The sequence below is a fragment of the Artibeus jamaicensis genome, unplaced genomic scaffold (assembly GCF_021234435.1).
Source record: "Artibeus jamaicensis isolate MK-2021 breed Jamaican fruit bat unplaced genomic scaffold, CSHL_Jam_final scaffold_1019, whole genome shotgun sequence".
NCBI classification, from domain to species: Eukaryota; Metazoa; Chordata; class Mammalia; order Chiroptera; family Phyllostomidae; genus Artibeus; species Artibeus jamaicensis.
The window spans coordinates 36,643,259-36,665,802 of NW_026522025.1; the positions used below are offsets into that span (position 1 = coordinate 36,643,259).

General features: G+C 35.2%; 1 protein-coding gene across 1 annotated transcript in view; it reads left to right on the forward strand.

Moving 5' to 3' along the window:
• Nucleotides 1-22,544, forward strand: part of BRDT (bromodomain testis associated) — a 47,485-nt gene that overhangs the window by 16,185 nt on the left and 8,756 nt on the right. Inside the window, exons 6-13 of the mRNA XM_053655544.1 lie at nt 347-475; nt 1,357-1,545; nt 2,107-2,276; nt 2,357-2,646; nt 2,740-2,853; nt 2,933-3,064; nt 14,748-14,809; nt 17,265-17,436. Of these exons, the coding sequence (XP_053511519.1) occupies nt 347-475; nt 1,357-1,545; nt 2,107-2,276; nt 2,357-2,646; nt 2,740-2,853; nt 2,933-3,064; nt 14,748-14,809; nt 17,265-17,436 (1,258 nt within the window). The remainder of the gene's footprint in view (nt 1-346; nt 476-1,356; nt 1,546-2,106; nt 2,277-2,356; nt 2,647-2,739; nt 2,854-2,932; nt 3,065-14,747; nt 14,810-17,264; nt 17,437-22,544) is intronic.

Here is a 22,544-nt window from a genome sequence, read left to right on the forward strand (position 1 = left end):
ACTGCTTTTCTGTGATCAAACTTGTCTACTCAAGATTATCTGAACACACTGTGTTTTCCTGCTTTCATGACTTTGTTCCTGTTCTTTTTTTGTCTTTACTTGAAATGCTCTCCTCCTTCCTTATCTCTACTTATCAAAATTCATTGGATTTTTTTCCAAAGTCTAATAATATGAAACAGATAAAGCAGAATTTTTACACTTACAAATCTAGATGACAGGCATTTGTTTTGGCATTATCTGTATTATTCTGTATGTTTGAATCCATAATATAAACACTTAACATAGGTGCTCCAATAATTATTGAACTATATTGTTTGTGAACCCTGTAATTTTTTTCCTTATTTAGAGGAAAATGGACAACCAAGAATATAAGGATGCATATGAATTTGCTGCAGATGTTAGATTAATGTTCATGAATTGCTACAGATACAATCCTCCAGATCATGAAGTAGTGACAATGGCAAGAACACTCCAGGTGAGTTGTAACATGTGCTCTGAAAGTGAATTTCCCCCTAATACAGTTTATAAATTTTTGAACCATAAGTCAAGAGATAAAGAATAATACCCATTCCCAAGCAGTAAAGCACAATTTATAAATTATACTCTTAAAATTGGCAGGATTAGTTTTTTATTTGTTTTTTGAGGTATAGCATTCTTTAGTATAATGTGGGGGAGGAGAGAGGGTTTTCAGGACCAACTATAAAAGGACACATGGATAATACCAAGTGGGGTGGAAACAGGAGGGGGAAGGGAGATGGCTGGGCTGGGGTGGGGTGGAGTGGTGGGAGGAAAATGCAGACAACTGTACTTGAACAGCAATAAAACAATCAGTTAAAAATAAAAAAAATATTTTAATGAGCTGCCCCGCACATAGAAGATACTGGGGGAAATATTAGTGAAGAGGGTACAGTGGATATCTGAAAGGGGGTGAACTGGACCCCATGTTCCATTGAAGAGAAGGCTTAAGGCCTTTTGAGGCTGAGCCATTGAGAGGTAGTAGAGTTGTATACCAACCACAGGGCCGGGGATCCTTGAAAGAAGGTCCCCCAAATAACTTGAGAGGTATGTATTACCAGGAAAAAGTGAGAAAAGTTGCTAAGTTTTTCAGGCAGGGAAGCATGACTCTTATATTTTTTCTTCTGGCAATTTTTATCTAGTTTTATAGTGATGTGACATTTAACATTATATAAGTGTAAGGTACACAACATAATGATTTGATAAATGTATATATTATAAAGCAATGACCACAAGGAAAAACAGAATTATCATCAAAATATGACACTAAAACGTACCTTTTGTTTTCTGCATTACATTAAAAATGCAGAAAAACATTAACCGTCTAATTTTCCGTTATAGGATGTTTTCGAAATGCATTTTGCAAAGATTCCAGATGAACCTATTGAGAGTATACCTACAGGTAACAGTCAAACAGACACCACAAAAACTCATGAAAGAGAAAGCAGTAGTGAAGCTTCCTCTGAAGATAGCTCTTCTCATGATTCTGAAGATGAACAAGTTCAGCGTCTTGCAAAGCTTCAGGAACAGGTTGTATTGATAGAAGTTTTATGTTTTTTCTATGAGTTGTTACTGCTGATCTATTATAAGATACTTCTTATAGATTAAAAGGTGTTATATTTAGAATGCTTAGCTTTACCTATTGGCATATTTGTAATATTTAATAGTTGTTCCTGCTAAAATATCTATATCTTGAAATTGTGTTATTTGTATTCTTAACCACAATGAGTTGATTTGCATTGAAATATATGACGAGATATTTTATGAGTGAGATATTTATTTAATATTTGCTACCTTTTATGATAAAATATTAACCTACTAAAAGCTGAAACCTGAAAAACCAATGATTAAAAACTTAAAACTACCTGGAAATGTTAATTATTCTTGATCTGATTTTAGATGAATATTTAAGTTTATGGATTGAACAAATCTATACCCTTCAAAATAATGAATTTGTGAAACAAAATAAGAACTTGAAGGAAATGAATTTAAAATGTAATGTGAAGAATACTCTTGACTTTTGAGTGCATCATTTTTTCTGTCTTTGATTATTTAGAGCCCTTATGTTTAAAGTATTTTTTCCTTTATCAGCTTAAGGCTGTTCATCAACAACTACAGGTTCTAACACAAGGACCTTTCCATAAGGTAAAGAAAAAGAACGAGAAGTCTAAAACGGAAAAGAAAAAAGAAAAGGTTAATAGAGATGAAAATCCAAGAAAAAAGTTTAAGCAAGTGAAATTAAAGGAAAAGTCCAAGAGCAAGTAAGTATCTTGTATGATGCCTTATTTAAAAAATAATATTAATCTAAAATTAATTTGATGAAATTTCATTTTCATTGCAGTCAGCCAAAGAAAAAGAAACAACCAATGTTGCCTCTGAAATCTGAGGATACTGATAATATTAAACCTATGAGCTATGATGAGAAAAGGCGGTTAAGTTTGGATATAAACAAACTCCCTGGAGATAAACTTGGGAAAATTGTTCATATAATACAATCAAGAGAGCCTTCAATGAGAAATTCTAACCCTGATGAGATAGAGATAGACTTTGAAACACTGAAAACAACAACACTGAGAGAACTCGAGAAATACGTTACTGCATGTCTAAGAAAAAAGCCACCAAAACCTCATGGTATGTACTTCTGTGTATTAGTAGATAGCAGTCTGGCGTTCAGTAGTTCTGAGTTATACTCGCTTATTTTTGTATGTGTCCTAAATCACACAGGTAAGAAAATTATGAAGTCCAAAGAAGAACTTCATTCACAGAAAAAACAGGAGTCGGAAAAGCGATTACCGGATGTCAGTAATCAGTTAAATTGTAGAAAATGTCAAGCAAAATGTAGGTGGCAGTTTTCAAATCTTCCTGTGTCTCTTTAATAAAATCTACTGTCATTTCAATGTGTTTCCCTGTTTTGTAGCTGAGAAAACTCCATCATCCATGGCTGTTGTTGGAATTGGTTCCCGACTGAGTGGAAGCAGCAGTAGCTCATCAGAGCCTGAAAGTAGTAGCAGCGATTCAAGCTCTTCACACAGCAGTGATTCCGAATCAGGTTAGCTGTCTCCTTAAGAGTGCCTCTGGTTGTGGGAAATTTTTTTTCTTATAATACTGATGCATTTTGAAAACCTTTTGTTACTTATCCAGAACAAATGGCTTAATGCCATACTTATTATTTAACTGCATGTTGATGATCTCACTATTTTCCTTAAGTGATTCTATGTAAAATGAAACTTCATATTATATGTATGACTTACAAGCTTGTGATGTTGAAAATAATATTACTAAAGGTTGGATAGCCTCTTAGTATACAATACCAGATCAGATCATTAATACCAGAAAGTATCAGATAATAAAATGCTGATCTTTCTTTAATAAGATAAGAGATTATATGAGGACATCTTTCACTTTACTCTCCACGATATAGCAGACCACTCTGATGTTCCAAAGCATGTCCTGTTGTGACACTATATTATGAATCGAATAATCATTTTGAATTAAGAAACCAGTATACTAGACACTGTGTAAAGTGGATTTTTCACTTCTATATTTTCTTTGCTATAGAATAAAATCCTCTATAAATAGAAGATAAATAAATAGAAGATAATATTCTATAGCAAAGAAAACATAGAAGTGAAAAATCCATTTTACAGTGTCTAGTATACTGGTTTCTTAATTCAAAATGATTATTCGATTCATAATATAGTGTCACAACAGGACATGCTTTGGAACATCAGAGTGGTCTGCTATATCGTGGAGAGTAAAGTGAAAGATGCCCTCAAATAATCGCTTAGCTTATGATACAACCATTATGGAAAACAGTATAGAATTTTCTAAGAAAACTAAAAATGAATCTGCCTCTTGACCCAGCAATTCCAGTGTTAGGAGTATATCCTAAGAACCCTGAAACACCAATCCAAAAGAACCTATGCACCCCAATGTTCATAGCAGCACAATTTACAATAGCACAATTTAGTAAGAGCTGGAAGCAACCTAGGTTAAGAGCCCATCAGTAAATGAATGGATCCAAAACTATGGTACATTTACACAATGGAATTCAATGCAGCAGAAAGGAAAAAGGAGCTACTACCCTTTGCAACAGCATGGATGGACCTGGAAAGCATTATGCTGAGTGAAATAAGCCAGTTGGTGAAAGACAAATACCATATGATCTCACCTTTAACAGGAAGCTAAACAACAAAACAAACAAACAAGCAAAACATAACCAAAGACACTGAAATACAGAATAGGCTGACAGGTACCAGAGGTGAGAGGGGAGAGAATTTCAAAGGAAAAGGGGAAGGATTCACAGGAACAAGTATAAAGGACACATGGACAAAAACTAACGGGTGGAAACTGGAGAGAGGTGGGGCGCACTGGGCGGGGTGGGCTGGGATGGGAGTAAAAGAAAACTGTACTTGAACAATAATTAAATAAAATTAAAAAAAGAATGTTCTATTTATAAAGAATTGTACTTTAAATTCATACTAGTTATACTAAACTACCTTATTACCTTGAACAGCTTGTCAGCTATACCAAAATTACCTCACTCACGTTTTCTTCATGCTGCTTCATTGGTGGTTATGTAGTTGAAAAGTTATCTCTGCCCCAATGACCCAAGCCTGGCACTGGCATTCCATTATTGTTCACCAAAAGACAAATTCAGAATATAGAACACTCTGTGCCTAAAATTTTGTTTTATTTTACAGATGTTTGTTTGTCATGAAATTCAGTTCTCTTTTTTACAGACACAGCCCACACAGAACATCGTCACATCAGGTCTTCCTAACCATGTTAAGACATCCCTGTTATTTTAGTCTGGTAGTAAGGGTCTGCTGGCTTGCACTACATTCGGTTTTCAGTTTTGGCTCTGTTTAGTTGACATTTCTGTGGTGCTTATTACTATATTTTGTTTTTACATTTCTCAAGTACATAGTGGTAAACATTTTTGTTAGAATAAGCAGACTTTTAATTGTGTTGGAATTAGTCATACAAGAAAAATTTTAATTTAGGGCTCAGATTATACATTATTTTCTTATATTTGACTTTTAAGCATAAAACAATGCTAGAAAAACTCTCATGTTGTATTTAGTATTTTAACTAATTAGCATCTATAATTTCATCTAATAAAGCATCTGTAGCCTAATTAGAGTACTAATTGTCTTTTTTAAATATATTTTATTGCTTCTGCTATTACAGTTGTCACATTTTTTTCTCCCTTTTATTCCCCTTCACCCTGCACCCTCCTCCCACCAGCATTCCCCAACCTTTATTCATGTCCATGGATCATACATACAAGTTATTTGGCTCCATTTTTTTATACTGTTCTTAACTTGCCCCTGTCTATTTTGTGCCCACTATTTATGCTTCTACTTCCCTTTACCCCCATTCTCCCCCAATCACCTCTCTGCTGATAACCCTCCATGTCATCTCCATTTCTGTGATTCTGTTCCTCTTATAGTTGTTTGCTTAGTTTGTTTTTGTTTTTGTGATTTTTTTAGGTTCAGTTGTTGATAGTTGTGTTTGTTATCATTTTACCATTCATATTTTTTATCTTCTTTTTCTTAGATAATTCCCTTTAACATTTCACATAGTAAGGGCTTGGTGATGATGAACTCCTTGAATTTGACCTTGTCTGGGAAGTGCTTTATCTGCCCTTCCACTTTGAATGATAGCTTTGCTGGATAGAGTAATCTTGGATGTAGGTCCTTTCCTTTCATGACTTTGAATACTTCTTTCCAGCCACTTCTTGCCTTGTAAAGTTTCTTTTGAGAAATCAACTGATAGTCTTATGGGTACTCCTCTGTAGGTAACTGTCTCCTTTTCTCTTGCTGCTTTTAAGATTCTCTCCTTCTATTTAATCTTGGGTAATGGAATTATGATGTGCATTGGTGTGTGCTTCCTTGGGTCCCACTCTTTGGGGCTCTTCTTTGGGGCTCTCTGAGCTTTCTGGACTTCCTGGAATTCTATTTCCTTTGCCAGATTGGGGAAGTTCTCCTTCATTATGTTTTCAAGTAAGGTTTCAATTTCTTGCTTTTGCTCTTCTTCTGGCACCCCTATGATTTGGATGTTAGAACATTTAAAGTTGTTCCAGAGGTTCCTAAGCTTTTTCTATTTCTTTTTTTTTTTTTTTTGAGTTCTTGTTTCTTCAGTGTACCTGTTAAGTTGTAAGGGGTGGAGCCTTAGGTAGTTGCCAAGATATAGCAACTCACTTTGCTGAGTTGAAGCACTGTATGTGGGGGAGGGTCCGAGAGGAAACAATACCATTTGCTGTGCTCTCAGCCAGCTTTCAATTACTCCCTCTGCTACCCACAAGCAAACTGGGCTCTTCTGGTGCTGATTCACGTGTGGGTGGTTTTGTGTAAGTCCTAGGACCCTGTGGGTCTCTCCAGCAAACTCTCCTGTGAGACTGGGAGTTTCTCCTGCTGCTGCAACTTCTACAGATTTTTTCAGTCAGAGGTTTTGACTGAAAAACCTCTTTCCCTGTGCTGGAACCATGGATTGGGTGGTCTGTCTCACTCCTCAGTTGTTCTCCTGGTTTGTCTGCACACAGATGTGGGACCACCTGGTCCACCAGCCACCACCTTGACACAAGTCCTCTCCACCGCGGCTGTGCCTTCTACTGGTCTGGATGAGTGTTTCTTTGACTCCTTGGTGGTAGGACTTCCATACAGTTCGATTTACTGGCAGTTCTGGTTATTTTTTGCTTTTAAATTTGTTGTTATCCTTCTTTTGATTGTGCAGGGAGGCAAAGTGTGCCTACCTATGCCTCCCTCCTGGCCGGAGGTTGCACTTTGTCTTTTATTTGTAGGATAAAACTTATATTGAAACTGTTTGAATTATTATCTATTTATATATTCACTTCTGATCAGTAAATTCCTTCAGTATTAGAGGAAAAGTAGTATATACAGAGTGCTTCAATAAAGTAACTTAATTCTAATTTGAATTACCAGTTTCTGATAGAGCCTTTCATTATATGAAGGAAAGAAAATGTTTATCACCACTTTGCAGGGGAAAGGTGAGAGACATCAATTATGTTCCCTCCCCACCACTGCTTCCGCCAGGCCACTTTGTATTCTTAAAAGATATTCTCAGTTACAATTTTTTCTTTTGCCAAGTTTTTTTAACTGAACCAAATTTGACATTTTATTTTGTTTTTAAGTATATTTTATTGATTATGCTATTACAGTTTTCCCATTTTTTTCCTCTTTATCTCCCCTCTACCCTACACCCCCAAACCCTCCAGTTCCCTGCCCCTTAGTTCATGTCCATGGTTTGTACATATCAGTTTTTTGATTTGTTTCCTATACCATTCTTAACCTCTCCTCATCTATTTTATGCCTACCAATTATGCTTCTTATTCCCTGTACCTCCCCACCCCATTCTTTCCTTCCTCTTCCCCACTGAAAACCCTCCAGTGGTGATGTCTGTTTCTCTGATTCTGCTCCTGTTGTAGTTGTTTGCTTATTTTTTAGTTTTTGGTGTGTTTGTTTTTGGTTCAGTTGTTGATAGTTGTGAGTTTGTTGTCATTTTACTGCTCATAGTTTTTGATCTTCTTTTTCTTAGGTAAGTCCCTTTAACATTTCATATAATAGGGGTTTGGTAATGATGAACTTTAACTTTATACCAAGTCTTAATATGTTTTTTATTAGATTTATTAGGGTGACATTGGTTAAAATTTATACATTTCAAGTGTACATTTCTGTGATACATCATCTGTATATTGTTTTGTGTGCTCATTATCCAAAGTCACATATTCTTCCATCACCCTATATGTGACTCCCTTTACTCCTTATTATCTTCCTCCTTCCCTCTGGTGTAATATTTATTATGTTTTCCTAACTTTCTAGCAGAATAATGCAGACTCAGAATTCTAATTTTAAAATACTGTGTTGAATTTTTATTAAATGACATTCTTGTTTAATGTCATCATTTTCAAGTAACGGGCTATTTAATTTTTATTCATTTTTTTCATTGCTGACACTATTACAGATGTTACTCATTCCCACCCACCCCCCCCACTTTGCTCTTGGCTTTTACCACATTGTTGTCAGTGCCCATGGACTATGCATATATGTTCTTTGGCTAATCTCTTGCAGTTCCCCCACACCCCTTTCCCTCTGAAATCAGTCAAGTCTTTTCCACATACCCATGCCTCCAGTCCTATTTTATTTGTCACTTTATTTTAAGATCAAATTAGCAAAGTTTTATATTTCATCCCACATTATGATGGTGTGTGAGTCGGTGACACAAAGGTCAGTTTGACTTTTAACAGGATAGTATGAGTTATCATCTTTAAAATTTTGATTGTTTTGTGAACATTCAAACTATGTACTTTATTGGAAAAACAATTATTTTTTGCTTAATAAATTAGTAAATGAAAGCATAGAACCTTTTGTCCTAAATTGTAACTTCAGTTGTACTCATTTAAATAAGACTCTTAAATTGTAGTATGTAAACTAAGAACTTTTCCTGAGAACAGAAACTATAAATACAGGGATTGTAAATAGTGAAAAATAATTGTCAGACCATATCAATAACAATGCTTATTTTAATAATAAGTAAATCATCTACCAATTATGTACATGACATTATCAAGGCACAGATGGCAAATCCCAAGTCTGGGTTTAAAGGTGGGGGGAAATGAGACTATTTACTGAGGAAATATAATTTTTGAAAATGAGGCATATTAGCAGAAACTTTGTTACATAAGTAAAAATTAACTGAAAATACCAATAAGATTTTGTAGTTTTTATCTATTGTAAGAGAATTTTTATTTAGAAAGTTATAGAGGTAGTAGAAATGAATCAACTGGACTGTGTAGGCTCAGGAAACAAGTTAACAGAAGCAAAAGAAAAGGACCCCTGGATGTTAAGAGAGAGAAAAACAAAAGTAACGCCCTTAGTGGGGTAGGAAGAGGGTAATGGCATGGGGGACAGAGAGAGGAAGAGAGAGAGAGCACATAGCTTTAAAATTTACTGTGATTTGTCCAAAACTGAAACTTACAGTTGTAACATCTTGACTCCTAGAAGTCTAGTTAATAAGGCTTTTGATTATTCATGATAAGAGATGTGAATATAATTTCATTTCTACAAAATTGTATTACAGGAAACTTCTCTAAAAGCTTCTGTGAAAAATTATTTTTACTAGAAAGATACTGATCTTTAGTAATTTTTTAAAATCTTTTTTAACACCCTTCCTGGATTTTTATAGAAACTTAATTTTATGCAGTTTTCTTAAGTCATAATTTTTATAATTTTGGTTATCAGGGACAAGACTCTAAATTAAAATTTTTTAATTCCTTAATATTATTGATTCTCAAGGTTCTTATAGTTATCCTGGATTATAAGTTGGTCCCTTTATTGCAATATCATTCTGTTTATGTGTACCAACTATTTTAAGGGTAACATCTGTAAAAGACATTTAAGTGAAATAAATAGTGTTAGAGCTGTTTATCCTCATTGCCTAAATAATTATCTTCTATGTATTCTCAGATATTATTTTATACAGTTTTGAAAAATATGGACTTAATTCTGATTTGTTAGGTAGGGTAAATGAATGGCAGAGCAGTGATTTCCAAAGAAATTTTACTTGAAAAAATCTTTAATTATCATTTCAAACAAGATATTAAGTCAGTTCTAAGATAGAGTTGTAATGAAATCCCAGATCTTTGAAACATGTAAATCAGAAATCTGCGACCAGAAGCAGTACCTAATTGCAAATTCAATGTGATTTGACCTTACTTAAATTATATTCTTGACTGACATAAGTATATACAAATTATCATGTGCAGATAAGTGAAGAAAATTCATTAAACATTGGTATAAATATAAAACCTTTTAAAACTATTTTTCCTCACCATGAAATCTCATTAAATGTCAGATCAAACAAAGATGTAAAGGAGGCCCGACAGTAAAATGAATTACAGGTGCATACATCCTATGTAAGCTAGGCTGTGTTTGTATGTTCACATAAGCTATTGAGAGTTTTCTGATGTTCAACAACCTTGGCTATCGTGAATGATAAAATAGGGAGGAATATAATTACTAGATATAATCTTATATCTAATAATATTATTGTGAAATGATCAAATGAAGCCACTCACTGGTGATAGTGCTTTTGATTGACACATAATGGAAAATAACTTCAGGAATTATCAACCGTGAGCTCAGATATTTGATTAGTGTGGCATAGAACAATTTTCAGGAATGTTTATAATTTCTATTGCAAAACAGTTATACATAAAGAAACCCAAAGCCTGTGGTGTCAGTTCTTTATCTGGTTAAGACAAAGTGAATATGCCACTTTATGAACTTTTTATGTATTGGTTTTATGTAATGTTCTTTAATTAACAGTTGTTTCTTTTAAAATGGGTTCCTTAGTTATGGGTGAGAAAATAAAAGAAAGAATAAAATAAGATTTATTTTTAGTAGTACAACCTAGGTCTTCTGTAAAAGTAGCAAGGATGTGATTTTTTTTTTTAATACGGGGGAAAAGGGCAAACATACTACTTTTTTTTTTTAGGGAGGATGGCTTAGTAAATGTAGGAAGTACAGAATGATAGCTTTGGAGTAATCTTTGCCATTCAATCTAGAAAGCTTAAGAGAAATGATAAGAGTTCATAGTTTAAATTTTTAAAACTTGTATTAGGTTCTCATCAAAGTGTTTTTTTTTAATATTTTATTTATTTATTTTCAGAGAGAGGAGAAGGAAGGGACAATTAGAGGGAGAGAAAAATCAATCAGTTGCCTCTCGAATGCTCCCAGCTGGGGGCCTGGCCTTCAACCCAGGCATGTGCCTTGACAGGGAATCTAACCAGTGGCCTTTCAGTCGGTTAGGGGCACTCAATCCAGAGCAACACCAGCCAGAGCTAAGTGTTTTTAAAGTACCAAAAAGATAAATACAAGGACTCGGGCTTAATGAAAAATGTGTGTATATCAAGGTCCGTAATTGAGCCTTGAGCCTAATAAATTGTGATAAATTTTGTCTTGGGTATTTTAAAATTTTCTCTTTAACCTGTACCTTCTTGAGCAAACAGATTGTGTAGAATAGTGTTTCTCATCCTTGGCAGTCCATTAAAAACACCTGTAAAACTTTGAAAAGTGTCCAAATCTGAGTTGAATGGAAAGGGTTCTGTTATCAGTCTAGGTTTATTTGACTTGTTTCTACTTTCTAATTCTAGTTAAAATGACCTGGGTAAAAGGAATAAACAGTTTATAATCAGGTTGTTCTACTATATTAAAGTAAGTACCAAACAATTCAGTGAAAATTGCCAAAATATTCTTTAAAGGGAGCAGATGTTTTCAGTTCAAAAACACCTTGCTTGATTTTTATCAATAGAACATGGTTTAGGTGATAAGCTTGGGTAAATCATTTAGCATCTCTGAAAATGCCGTCTTTCCTATAAAATAAGGTAGCACTTCCCATGCTTACTTAACTTCCTGTGCTTCCCGTAACTGCCCAGGTAGTTACTTCCCATCACTTTTCTGTCCCTGTCATATATAACAGGAGTGTGATTTGTTTTTCTAATTTAAAAACCTTAAGTAATTATTTCTTAATTACTGTATATGGCATTACATTCTGTATATGGCATTACATTCTGGTTTTGCACTGTGATATTAATATCAATATCTGTATTCAACTTACCAAGTTTTTAAGTCTGTATTGGCTTATTGATAATAAAATATAGTGACTCTGGAGCATTTATCTCAGTACCTGATAGGTGATGGGTATTAAACAAATCCTTTAATCAAATATCTGATTCCAGCTCCCTTTTTTCCTATGGTTATTTATTTATTTATTTTTTGCTTTACTTTAAAATGAAAATTTCCTGATGAAATTTTTATATTGAGTTTTGGGGAGACGTGAAAACAGAACACATTACATAACATGTATGTTATGGATTTGTTTAGTGGTGTACATATATTATCTAATTTGATCCTCATAAAGGTAGGTGTGCATGTTACCACACTTCTCTGGAGAAATTAGTTGGCAGTGTACCCGTTGTCCTTATAGCACTGTTTTATTTGTGTTCTCAAGACCCAGTAGGTCTTCTTTGCTAATTAAAATGTGATCTTAAGTTTGAGAGTGAAAATGTGCATGTTTGTCTTTAAACTCCAAAGGCCAGGAACTCATAATTAAACAGAAATTGAAGAATTGTGAGGCAGAAGAAGGGCCTTTGGAGTCAGGATCAGGGGGTAAAGACTAGGACAAGCTGCCACTGCCCACTGCTCTCCTGGTTGCAAGTCTCATTGGAGCCCTTAGAGCCTAGGAGAGAGGAAGCAAAGGTGTATGTCTGAGAAAGGGGTGTGGGCATGTGCACAGAAGAGTGCTCCTGGTTTTGATTTTTTTAAACTGAAATTCTTCGATGCCTTTTGCGAGGTGCTAATTTTTATAATAATTCAGAACGTGAATTTCTTATGTCAGAAAACCAAGATACTGTCCTTGAATTTTTAGTAGAATACTAGTGTAGTGTGTCATTTTTATTATACTTGAGTTTATATAATAGAATAACATAGTTTAGGTGCATATTTGAACAATTCAGACAAATGTATAGATGTGCATATATTATGATTATATTAACAGAGTCTGGTTTTGTTCAAAGATGAAACCATAATTTGTCCCCTAAATGTAAAAGCTGCCTGGATCTATATCCTCAATCTTTGCAGTCTGTCATCTTCCCTTCTCCTTCCACCTAACACCCAATACTTAAAGAATACGTAGTGAAGTGACATTGATATGGTTCATATCATTTTAAGTACTTGAATTCTTTAAATTAAAGCACACGTTATTCACCAGCAGATAGGTTTCAGAACTCTGGGACAGACCTCAGGAATAGCTGGAGGCTCTAGCATGTAACCTGGCTGTACCAGCTCAAACACAAAGTACTTCAGAGGTATAACAGCAACCACACTCCAGGCCAGGTCCAGGAAGTCAGGCACCGAGGGGATAAAAATCAGGCCATTAGCCCCTGCCTGTATCAGCCTCCTTCGGGCCTTTCCTGTATCTGCAGACACATGGAAAAAGAGAACCTTCCCAAATGGACTGCAATCAGAAGTCTTGCATTGCAGTGAATATAGAAATACCTTTCCTCTTGGAAAGAAAGGTCTTGCTTGCTTACACAAGCATTTACACACACATAACATCTCTGCAGCAGCTATAATCATTTTGACTTGCTTGATAGCCACAAAATTGGTCTTTGATAGGATATGTAAAAAATACTTTGGGGATTTTGCTCACTTGCCTTAGAGTATTCTCAGTATCCACACTTTATGAGTCCACCACACTCTTTCAAAACATTCTTGGCTTTCAATATATTAACATCTGTTGCTGACTTGAGGCTTTCATCACAGACATAGCCACTAATCTTAGTGATTTCAGATCAGTATGTATGGTTATGCTTTTTGAGAACAAAAGAGAATGTCCCCATCACTCAAAGAGAAAAAGCCATTGAGCTTTTCAGGCATAAAAATACTGATCTTCTCTAGGAATATTCCTTTTGTCCTCTGAATTTTTCAAGCTAGACTGTCAACCATTATTGGTATTGCTCGTTTACACAACAATTTTCTAACATAAGATATGAGTACATTCTATTCTCCTAAGAGAGTTTATTAGCTAATGTTTCTCTTTACATAGGCAATTGCTTATTTTTAAGTTCATGTTTCTTTATACTTTTACCTTATTTGTACTTAATTGCAGTTTACTTAATAAACTTTATGTCGATAACTAAAATGAAAAAAGCACGTTATTGATGGCATTTTAGCAATTTTAACAATGTTTAGCATCAAACATTGAAGGAAAGGAAAGAACACTAACATATCCAATGGAAACCAGTGGCATTTCAGGAGGCAGAACATTAAAATTAGAATGTCTTAAGGTTGAATAAGATTTGGTGTTGACCAGCCTCAGTGCCCTGGAGCCTGAAGCAAATAATGATCAGGCTGCTCATGAAAGCTGGCCTGGAGAGGTGGGTCAAGGCATTCACCCTCGGTCTGGGGCTTTCCCACATGGGCCTACACTTGCAATTGGGGATAGCACCAGTTTCAATGTTAGGATAAAGAGAGAGGAACCTATGGGTACCATGTCAGAGAGAGCTCTACAGTCAACGTCAGCTGTAAAGGTATTTGTAAAGGTAAATGAGTTACTATCAAAGACATTTGTTGCCAATACAGTTGAGGCTGCCAAATAGCTTAGATGTAACTAGAGTGTTAACTAAATGGGATCTTTATTATAATGCTTATTAGCAAGCAGAGTAGACTTTACTATGAAATCAAATAGCTTCACTTTTAATAAAAGGCTATATCCTTTCATAATATACTCTTATAGTAAATTCTTATTTTAATTAAACCCCTTGTCACTATATTTATGGCTACTTGGTAAATGATGATGCGGTATAATTGGTACTGCTTGTTTAATTAAAACCTCCTCTCTTTTGTGACTTGCTCCTTTTTAAACTATCATTAATTCAAGCGCTTAATTGCAAAGTAACACTCTGTCCTTTTTTGCCTAAATAATACAGACTGAAATTTGTGAGTGGATATTTATTCCATTATGTGGGAAAGAAAATATCCTTTTTAAAACAAACCCAGTCTTGTAAACTATAAGAGCCTCTTGATTTAAGAAGCTGGTGTGAAAGCCATTTTCTTGAGATTGCCATTTTCTAATATGAAAAAGAGTTTGTAATTTAGGTGATAATTTTAAGCTGGCAAACATTGAAATATTTATTTATATATTTGCAGAAATGTTACCTAAATTTACTGAAGTGAAATGGAATGATTCTCCTTCTAAAAAGAAAGTAAATGTAAGTTAATTCTTCATTTTTACCTTAGAATTTAAAAATTATGTATGTTATAATTTACTAATATAATAGTAGCTTTCTTTACAATTGGCTTTTATTTGATTTATATGAAGAGTTGTCATTCTATTCATTTGTCAACTAAATGTTTAAAGATTTCTCACTAAGAAAGAGTGAATAAAATATTTGGTACATTTTTCTAATAAAACTATTATGTAAGTCAAACAGATAAGTAGAACAAATTATAGAATTTTGGGCTTAATATTGTGAGTCTAAATACAGAGGGCAACCTTGGTGTTTCCCACAGTAGGGTATGCACCGTAAGGTGTAATTTCTCAGAAAATGACACAGGAGAACAGTGGTTGGGGTTTCTAAAGATAAAGCTTACAACTACCAGCTATTTTAGCACCTCTATGTTTGGTTAGTTACTGACATGCTTTGAAAAGGATAGAAGAGACTTTATCTTTTACTAATTCAGGTTATCATAAAAACTTTTAACTCTTTGGTCCCACCCCCAAATATGGAATTACAGGTATATGCCTTTATTAAGTTATAAACTTATTTAACAATACCTAACTAGGTTGGGGAATACAACATAATCACACTGTCTTGAAGGAGCTAGGAGTTATAAGAAGTGATGTAGTCAAACAGTTAAGAGATTGTATGATTAGGGCTACAGTCTACAGTACTTTATATTCATAATTTATTAAGAAAATGAAGAAGGAATATATATTCTTTCTACTGGAATATATGAAGTAGGAATGTACATTCCTACTACTTGAAGGAGGGAATGCTTAAAATAGGTTTTAAATGACAGGGAAAGGGACAAAATGGTTAGTATCTTAACACACAGATGAGGGACCTATTTTTAAAAGAGGTAGTAAGTAGCCTGAAGAGAAGCAAAGGCACAGAAGGTGTGTTCAGGGAAATAGGTGTGAGAGGGTGTTTGTAAGGGATTAGTTGTCTTGGGAAATATAACAGGGAGGGCTTTGAACACCTAGATGAATTGTTAATCATACTTACCTTGGTAGGCAGAAGTGAGCTCTCAACGGCTTTTTTTTTTTTTTTAAGATTTTATTTATTTATCTTTAGAGGGGAAGGGACAGAGAGAGGGAGAGAAACATCAATGTATGGTTGCCTTTTGTGCATCCCCTGCTGGGGGCTGGCCTGCAGGGAACCAGCCTGCAACCCAGGCATGTGCCCTGACTGGGAATCGAACCGCAATGTCTGGTTCGCAGGCCCGAGCTCAATCCACTGAGCTACACCAGCCAGGGCCTCTCAACGGCTTTTGAGTAAGAAGATACAGATGGTCAGTCCTGGCATAGGTACAAGTGAAATTAGAAAATTATATCAAGTTATGAACAAAATTTGGAAGCCTCAATACGTAGCATGTAAAACACTACCTTTATGATCTGTCTGTGGCCAAAATTTTGTAGTGTCACTCACTGAGGGACAAGATGCCCATTTATGATAAAAGAAGGAATATATTTAGGATTATATATGTTTCAGAACATGATTTTTTGCTGATTTAAACCTTAGTATTAGACTTTAAGCTTGGGTCCACCATGTGGGGATAAACATTCCTATGGCATTAGTTTTGTTCAAGTTAACATAGGTATTCAAACTCTTGCCTTGTCTACTCACTACTCTAACCTTTAGAGGAAGGAGAAGGACTGTCATATTAATCTCTGTACTACCTACAACTCAAAATGTAGTAGATAAGGTACCTGGGCTCTTTGATATCATAACTTAGCTTGCCACTGAATTAGATGTGAGATTTTAGGTAAGTTGCTTTTATTATATCTAAGTCTTATTATAAACTATAAATGAGAAACTAATTTTATGAACTCATAGGATTATTGTGAGAATTAAAGCAGTATATAAAGGGCTTAGCCTGGTGCCTTGCATATTGTAAGTATTATACAAGTATTAGCTATTATAATACAGCTTTTAAATAATAGTTAAATGAATACTGAATCAGAATTTGTTGATGGTCTTATGGGTCAAGCAGCATGAAATTTTAACCCCACCTCCCTTTAGGTCTATAATTCAGTAAATAAAAAGAGGTAAAAGAGGGTTTATCTCTAAATTTGGTTTAAAAACCAAGTTTTTATTTTCAGTAGATCACAAGAAAGCACTTGAAGATAAGCAGCACTATTTGATAATATACATGTAAATCTGTGTGTATGTTATCAAACTAAGATTTTAAGCTTTGAGTAACTCTACTTATAAGCTATTAAGATGGCCAGGATATTTAATCTTTCTAAAACTTAGCTTTCTCATTTGTAAAGTAGGAATAATGAAACCTTACAAGTTTGTATGACTTAAAATATCATTCATATCATTTATCATATTTAAAGATAGTATTAAATTATATTTTCCTCATGATTCTATATTCTTAGTTATATTTCCTGTGTGATTAAAACTCTAAAGGTAATTTTATTTAACTTTGTCTTAACAGATACAATCTTCTGTGCAAGATGCAATGTCTTATTCTACTACCCTTGTTCATCAGACTATGCAATCAAGTGGAATACCACCAAATCACCACCCGTTAGCATTTAATCATCCAGAATTAGGACATACACAAAGTGTGAAAAATATTCCACCTTTACAAATCCAGCCTCCCTCAGGTAATAAATTAGGAAGTAAATGACTTCTAAATCTGCATATGAAATGTCGAAGACATCTTAACTGTTACAAATCTGGGATACTGAAAATTGTGACTAGTAAATTTTAGGTCAGAGATAATCACTGAAACACATTGTTAGAAATTATCTGGTTCATACCTAAGGGTACTCATCATATTTGAATGAAAAATTACATGTGCACTTCACATCCAGCTTACTTTCATATACATTATATACATTAGCATGTGTGCCATATATGACTATAAAAAAAACCTGTCACTACCAGAGCCCGGACTACCAAGTTCTGAACAGACTTGCCAAATGGTGCTCTTAATTTCCATGACACTTATGTCTATATAGTTTGGGTAGGTAGGATGGAATAAGGAAAAGATATTTAGAGATTCCATAGTTAGAGAAATGAAATTATATACATTAGAAATATGTTACAGTTAGGAAACTTGGGCTAGAAATACTTGGGTAATGATGGTTCTTATTTACTGGGAACATCTTACAAAGCTGGCTCACTTTTTATGTTGGTAGATTCATTTGACTTTATAAATATCCTATTAGGTTGTCAGAAGTGGAGGTATTGCCTGCCTCAGTAGGGTTCTCCTGGAGGTATATGGCACAAAGGATACTTCTCCAACAGTGATGAACCCAGTCCAGGGAGGGCCTGAACCCTGAGACTCTAATGTATTGGGGCTGGGACAGGAGGCAGGCGTGGGTATTCCTTATGCATGTCTCCATTCCTCTAGCCTGCTTCCGGGTTTCCACTTGGCCTTCCAAGGACAGAAGTTTCTCCAAAGCAAAAGCTTCTAAGCTATTTTTCTGCAGCACAGATTAGGTGGAACAGAGAAGTTTTGATCTTCCTTTATTGATTTCAGTAAAAGCTCCCTACAAATTCTGCGTTTAGTGGAATTCTGCGTATTCCATTTTATGTGTATTTAACTTGAGTTATAGTCTTCATTAAGAAGGTAGAAGGGAATCAAGAGAGAAAATACCTAAGGCAACAATGGAGGGCATCCTAGGAAGAAGAATAACAAAAGATCCAAAGTGTAAGATATTTATTTTTTTCTGAAAAAGGGTTTTCAAGATACTCAGGAGAATCACTGAAGACATAGTGGCTCTAGATCATGAATTACCTTGAATACCAGTGCTACATGTGGCTCTTTTCTTTTGTAAACAAGTAGCTTCAATCAGAAGCATAACAAAATCAGATTTTATATTTAAGAAGAGATTGCTTCTTACCATAGAGAATGGATTGAGATAAAGATGCTCTGACATAGTTGGGACCAAGTAGGAAATCTGAGTGCTATAGTCTAAGAAAGAAATTATGAAGACCAAAAAACTAAGGCAGTAGGTACAAACAAGATGTAGATAATTAGCGATACATTTTTATGACAGAATTGATAGGCTTTGTTAGAATTAATGCCTTACCAGGATTTTATACAATAGCTGGGGTGAAAATAACAAAAAGTGCTCGTTTTGAACATGTGAGATGCTACAGAATATATAATAATTGGAAATATACACTCAGAAATAGGTGGGAACCATAATGTAAGAATTATTTTATGGCCCTGGCTGGTGTGGCTCTGTGGACTGAGTGCCAGTCTGTGGACCAAGATGTTGCTGGTTCAATTCTCAGTGAGGGCACATGACTGGGTTGCAGGCAAGGTCCCCAGTAGAGGGTATGTAAGAGGCAACCGTACATCAATGTTTCTCTCCCTTTCTCCTTCCCTTTTTTTTTCTCTAAAAATGAATAAATAAAATCTTTAAAAAAAAGAATTATTAGTATGTAGAAGCTACTTGAAGCCATGAGTATGAATGAATGAAGATACCCAGGGAACCATGCAGAGCAGGAGGTGAAAGGTCGACAAAATTCTAAGAAACAAAATTTCCTCAATAAAAATAGAAAAAATTTGCTCTGGCTGGTGTGGCTCAGTGAATTGAGTGCCTGCCTGCAAACTGAAAGGTTGCCGGTTTGAATGCTGGTTAGGGCACAACCTGAGTTGTGGGCCAGATCCCCAGTTTGGGGGTGTTGAGAGGCAACCTATTAATGTATCTCTTGCACATAGATGTTCCTCTTCTTCTTTTTATCCCTCCCTTTCCCTCTCTAAAAATAAATAAATAAAATATATTTAAAAAGTAGAAAAAATTAATTGAAAGAAGAGGTAATCAAAGGTAGAAGTGAGAAAATGGTATAACAGAAGTCCAGGAGGAGGAGCATTTAGAAGGCAATTATCAAGAATATGACAGACTACAAAGCATTAAAGTAGGATAAGGAATGAGAGAGGACTAAAACTGGCAATATGAGATTTTTTTGCTTTTGCAAAAGCTTTTTTAGTGGCCTTTGTAATTGGGGCTCAGAAACCACATTATTATAAATTAAGAAATAATGGAATCTGAATGTAATAAACCAGCCTTTCAAGAAGTGTGTTGGTGAAGCAGATAGGAAGGGAAGATACCTGTGTCTTCACCACTAGATTTTTGTTTATTTATTTTTTTGGTAAGACTGGGGTAGGTTGTTTTCTTTTTAGTTTTTGAATCAGATATTTGAACATATTTGAAGTTTGGTCAGAAAGAATCAGTGTAGGGAAAAGTTGCTGTTTTCATTACAATAGAAGAAAAGTGGGGATAGTTTTAAAGAAGTAAGAAAAGAATGAAAAACAACGGAAAGAATGCAGTCAAGATGGTTTTTTAAAAAATCCTATCTATGAAAAGTTAGCCTTTAAATATCTGTCTTCAGTTGGAATCAGTTATTCAATTTGTTTATATATGAGTGTGTAACATAATGTATAAAGGGAAGGTGTGCATGATGTTCTGTTGCACTTACCCAATTTTTCAGAAGCAACGTGGTTTTTGCATTTGCCAACCATAGGTGGCACTATGCCCAAGAGAAATTGCAAATATTTATAAACTATACCATGTATATAGAATTTTACTTCTCTGGAGTTTAATCTTCATTGAAAGAAATTTTGGTTTAAACCTCTACACAATGAAAGTAAAAAAAATTTACTGAAGGTTTCTTTAAAAAAAAAAGATTTTATTTATTTACTTTTAGAGTAGGGGAAGGGAGGGAGAAAGAGAGGAAGAAAAACATCATTGTGTGAGAGATACATGAATCATTTGCCTCTCATAAACTCCCTACTGGGTACCTGGCCCACAACCCAGGCATGTACCCTGACTGGGATTTGAACTGGCAACCCTTTAGTTTGCAGGCTGGTGCTCAATCCACTGAGCCAGGGCCACACCAGCCAGGGCTTTATTAAGATTTAAAAAAAAAAAAACAAACCAATACTTATGCTGTCACATCAATGTGAATGAGCATGGCAAATGAACAGATAAATCAGTTTTCCATCTAGTATCAGAAATAAACAACTGGAATATAAACTAAAAAAATAACACGCCCTGGCCAGGTGGCCCAGTTAATTAGAGTATCATCCCGCGCACCAGAAAGTTCCACCCCTGGTTGGGGAGGGTACAGGAGGCAGCTGGTAGATGTTCCTCTCTCACCTCAATGTTTCTCTCTTTCTCTCCCTTCTTGCTATAAAATCGATAAACATCTTTGGGTGAGGATTAAAAAATGAAGAAATAAAAATAATATGCCCTAAAAGAAGCAAAAATGAAATTCAAGGAGGTGGGGAGGCAAAATAACTTTATCCCTTTGGTAGATATGTTTTACAGAATAAATAAATACGATTTGAGCTGGATATTGGAGAAAATAACACATTTATGTATGTGTATCTAGGATTGGAAGGCATTTTGTATGGTGGAGACAACAAGAATGAAGGTATTTGAGAAACCAATAATTCTATATGAATTGGTTTGGTTGGGTAAATAGAAATAGAAGGAAATTAATTTGGAAATGTAGATCATGTTCAGATCATAAAGAACTTTGCTATCTGGAGACTTTGGACATGATAGAAACAGTATTGTCAGTGGGTAGCCAGTGAAGGTTTTTTGAGCAAAGGATATGCATCAAGGGACCTGATCTGCTATTATGCACGTCTTTGGAGGAATGGGGGATAAAGACCAGAGGAGGAGGAGACTGACTGGACTGTTGCAACAGGAGGGGGGAAATGAAGTAAAGTGACGGAAGGACACAAAAGGGGAAGTTGAAAGAAATGACAAGAGTAGAGTGAGCAGGTCTGCAAAAAATGAATATACACTAAGTTTTAATAACAGAGGAATATAACTTTGGTGGCTCAGAGGATGCCAGCTGGATACTGGTCCAGGGTGATAAACCTGTAACACAGATATGTAAAGAAAGATGAGTTTTGTAGTATTCCGAAGTACCAGAGGGTCATCCAGATGCAAACATTTTTCACAGTTGGAAATTTGACACACCTGCTAGGCTTCTGTGACACTATTCTCTTGACCATACCATACCTGAATATTCCCTCCAGACATCTCTATCTGCCTACCTTTAAACATTGGCAATGCTCTGAGTTACATTCTTAAAATTCTTGTCTTTTTACTTTCCTGCAGGGCTTTCAGTCATGTTCCATAGCATAGGCTTACTTAGCTAGGGATCCGCTGTCATAGCAGTAAGCTTGGAGCAGACTTCCATTTATTTGGGGGTGCAGTGACCTGTACATATACTTCCTGGGTGATCACCTTGGTGTCTGTGACTTCTAGTCTCAGTTTTACAGTTCAGGAGTCCAAGCACCAGCCATGTTTATACAACTCTACTGAACATCTCAAACACAACAGAAACGTGTCAGCCAGCATCTCAAAACTTAATTTCCCTTTTTGAATCCCCACATTTAAAAATCTTCTTTAATTACTGATAATGGCACTGCCCACCACTTACTAATTTAGAGCTAGCAAACAGTCATTTAAAATTTACTTTTACTATACCTGACATATGCTCTTTCTACTTCTTAATAAGATCTGGCTCCAAGCAGAGAAGGAATGTAGTTGCTTACTTATATCTTTCCTCTCTAGTTTTTTTCCATTCCTTGTTGAACTGAGAAAACATAGGTGCATTGGGTCATATAGGAACATACACCTTTAAACTTTGTTCCTTCGTTCACACATTCTTTGACAGTGTTATGTCTCATCCTCCTTTGCTCACTCCTGTCCCTTAATGTTCCTCCCTTCCTCAGGCC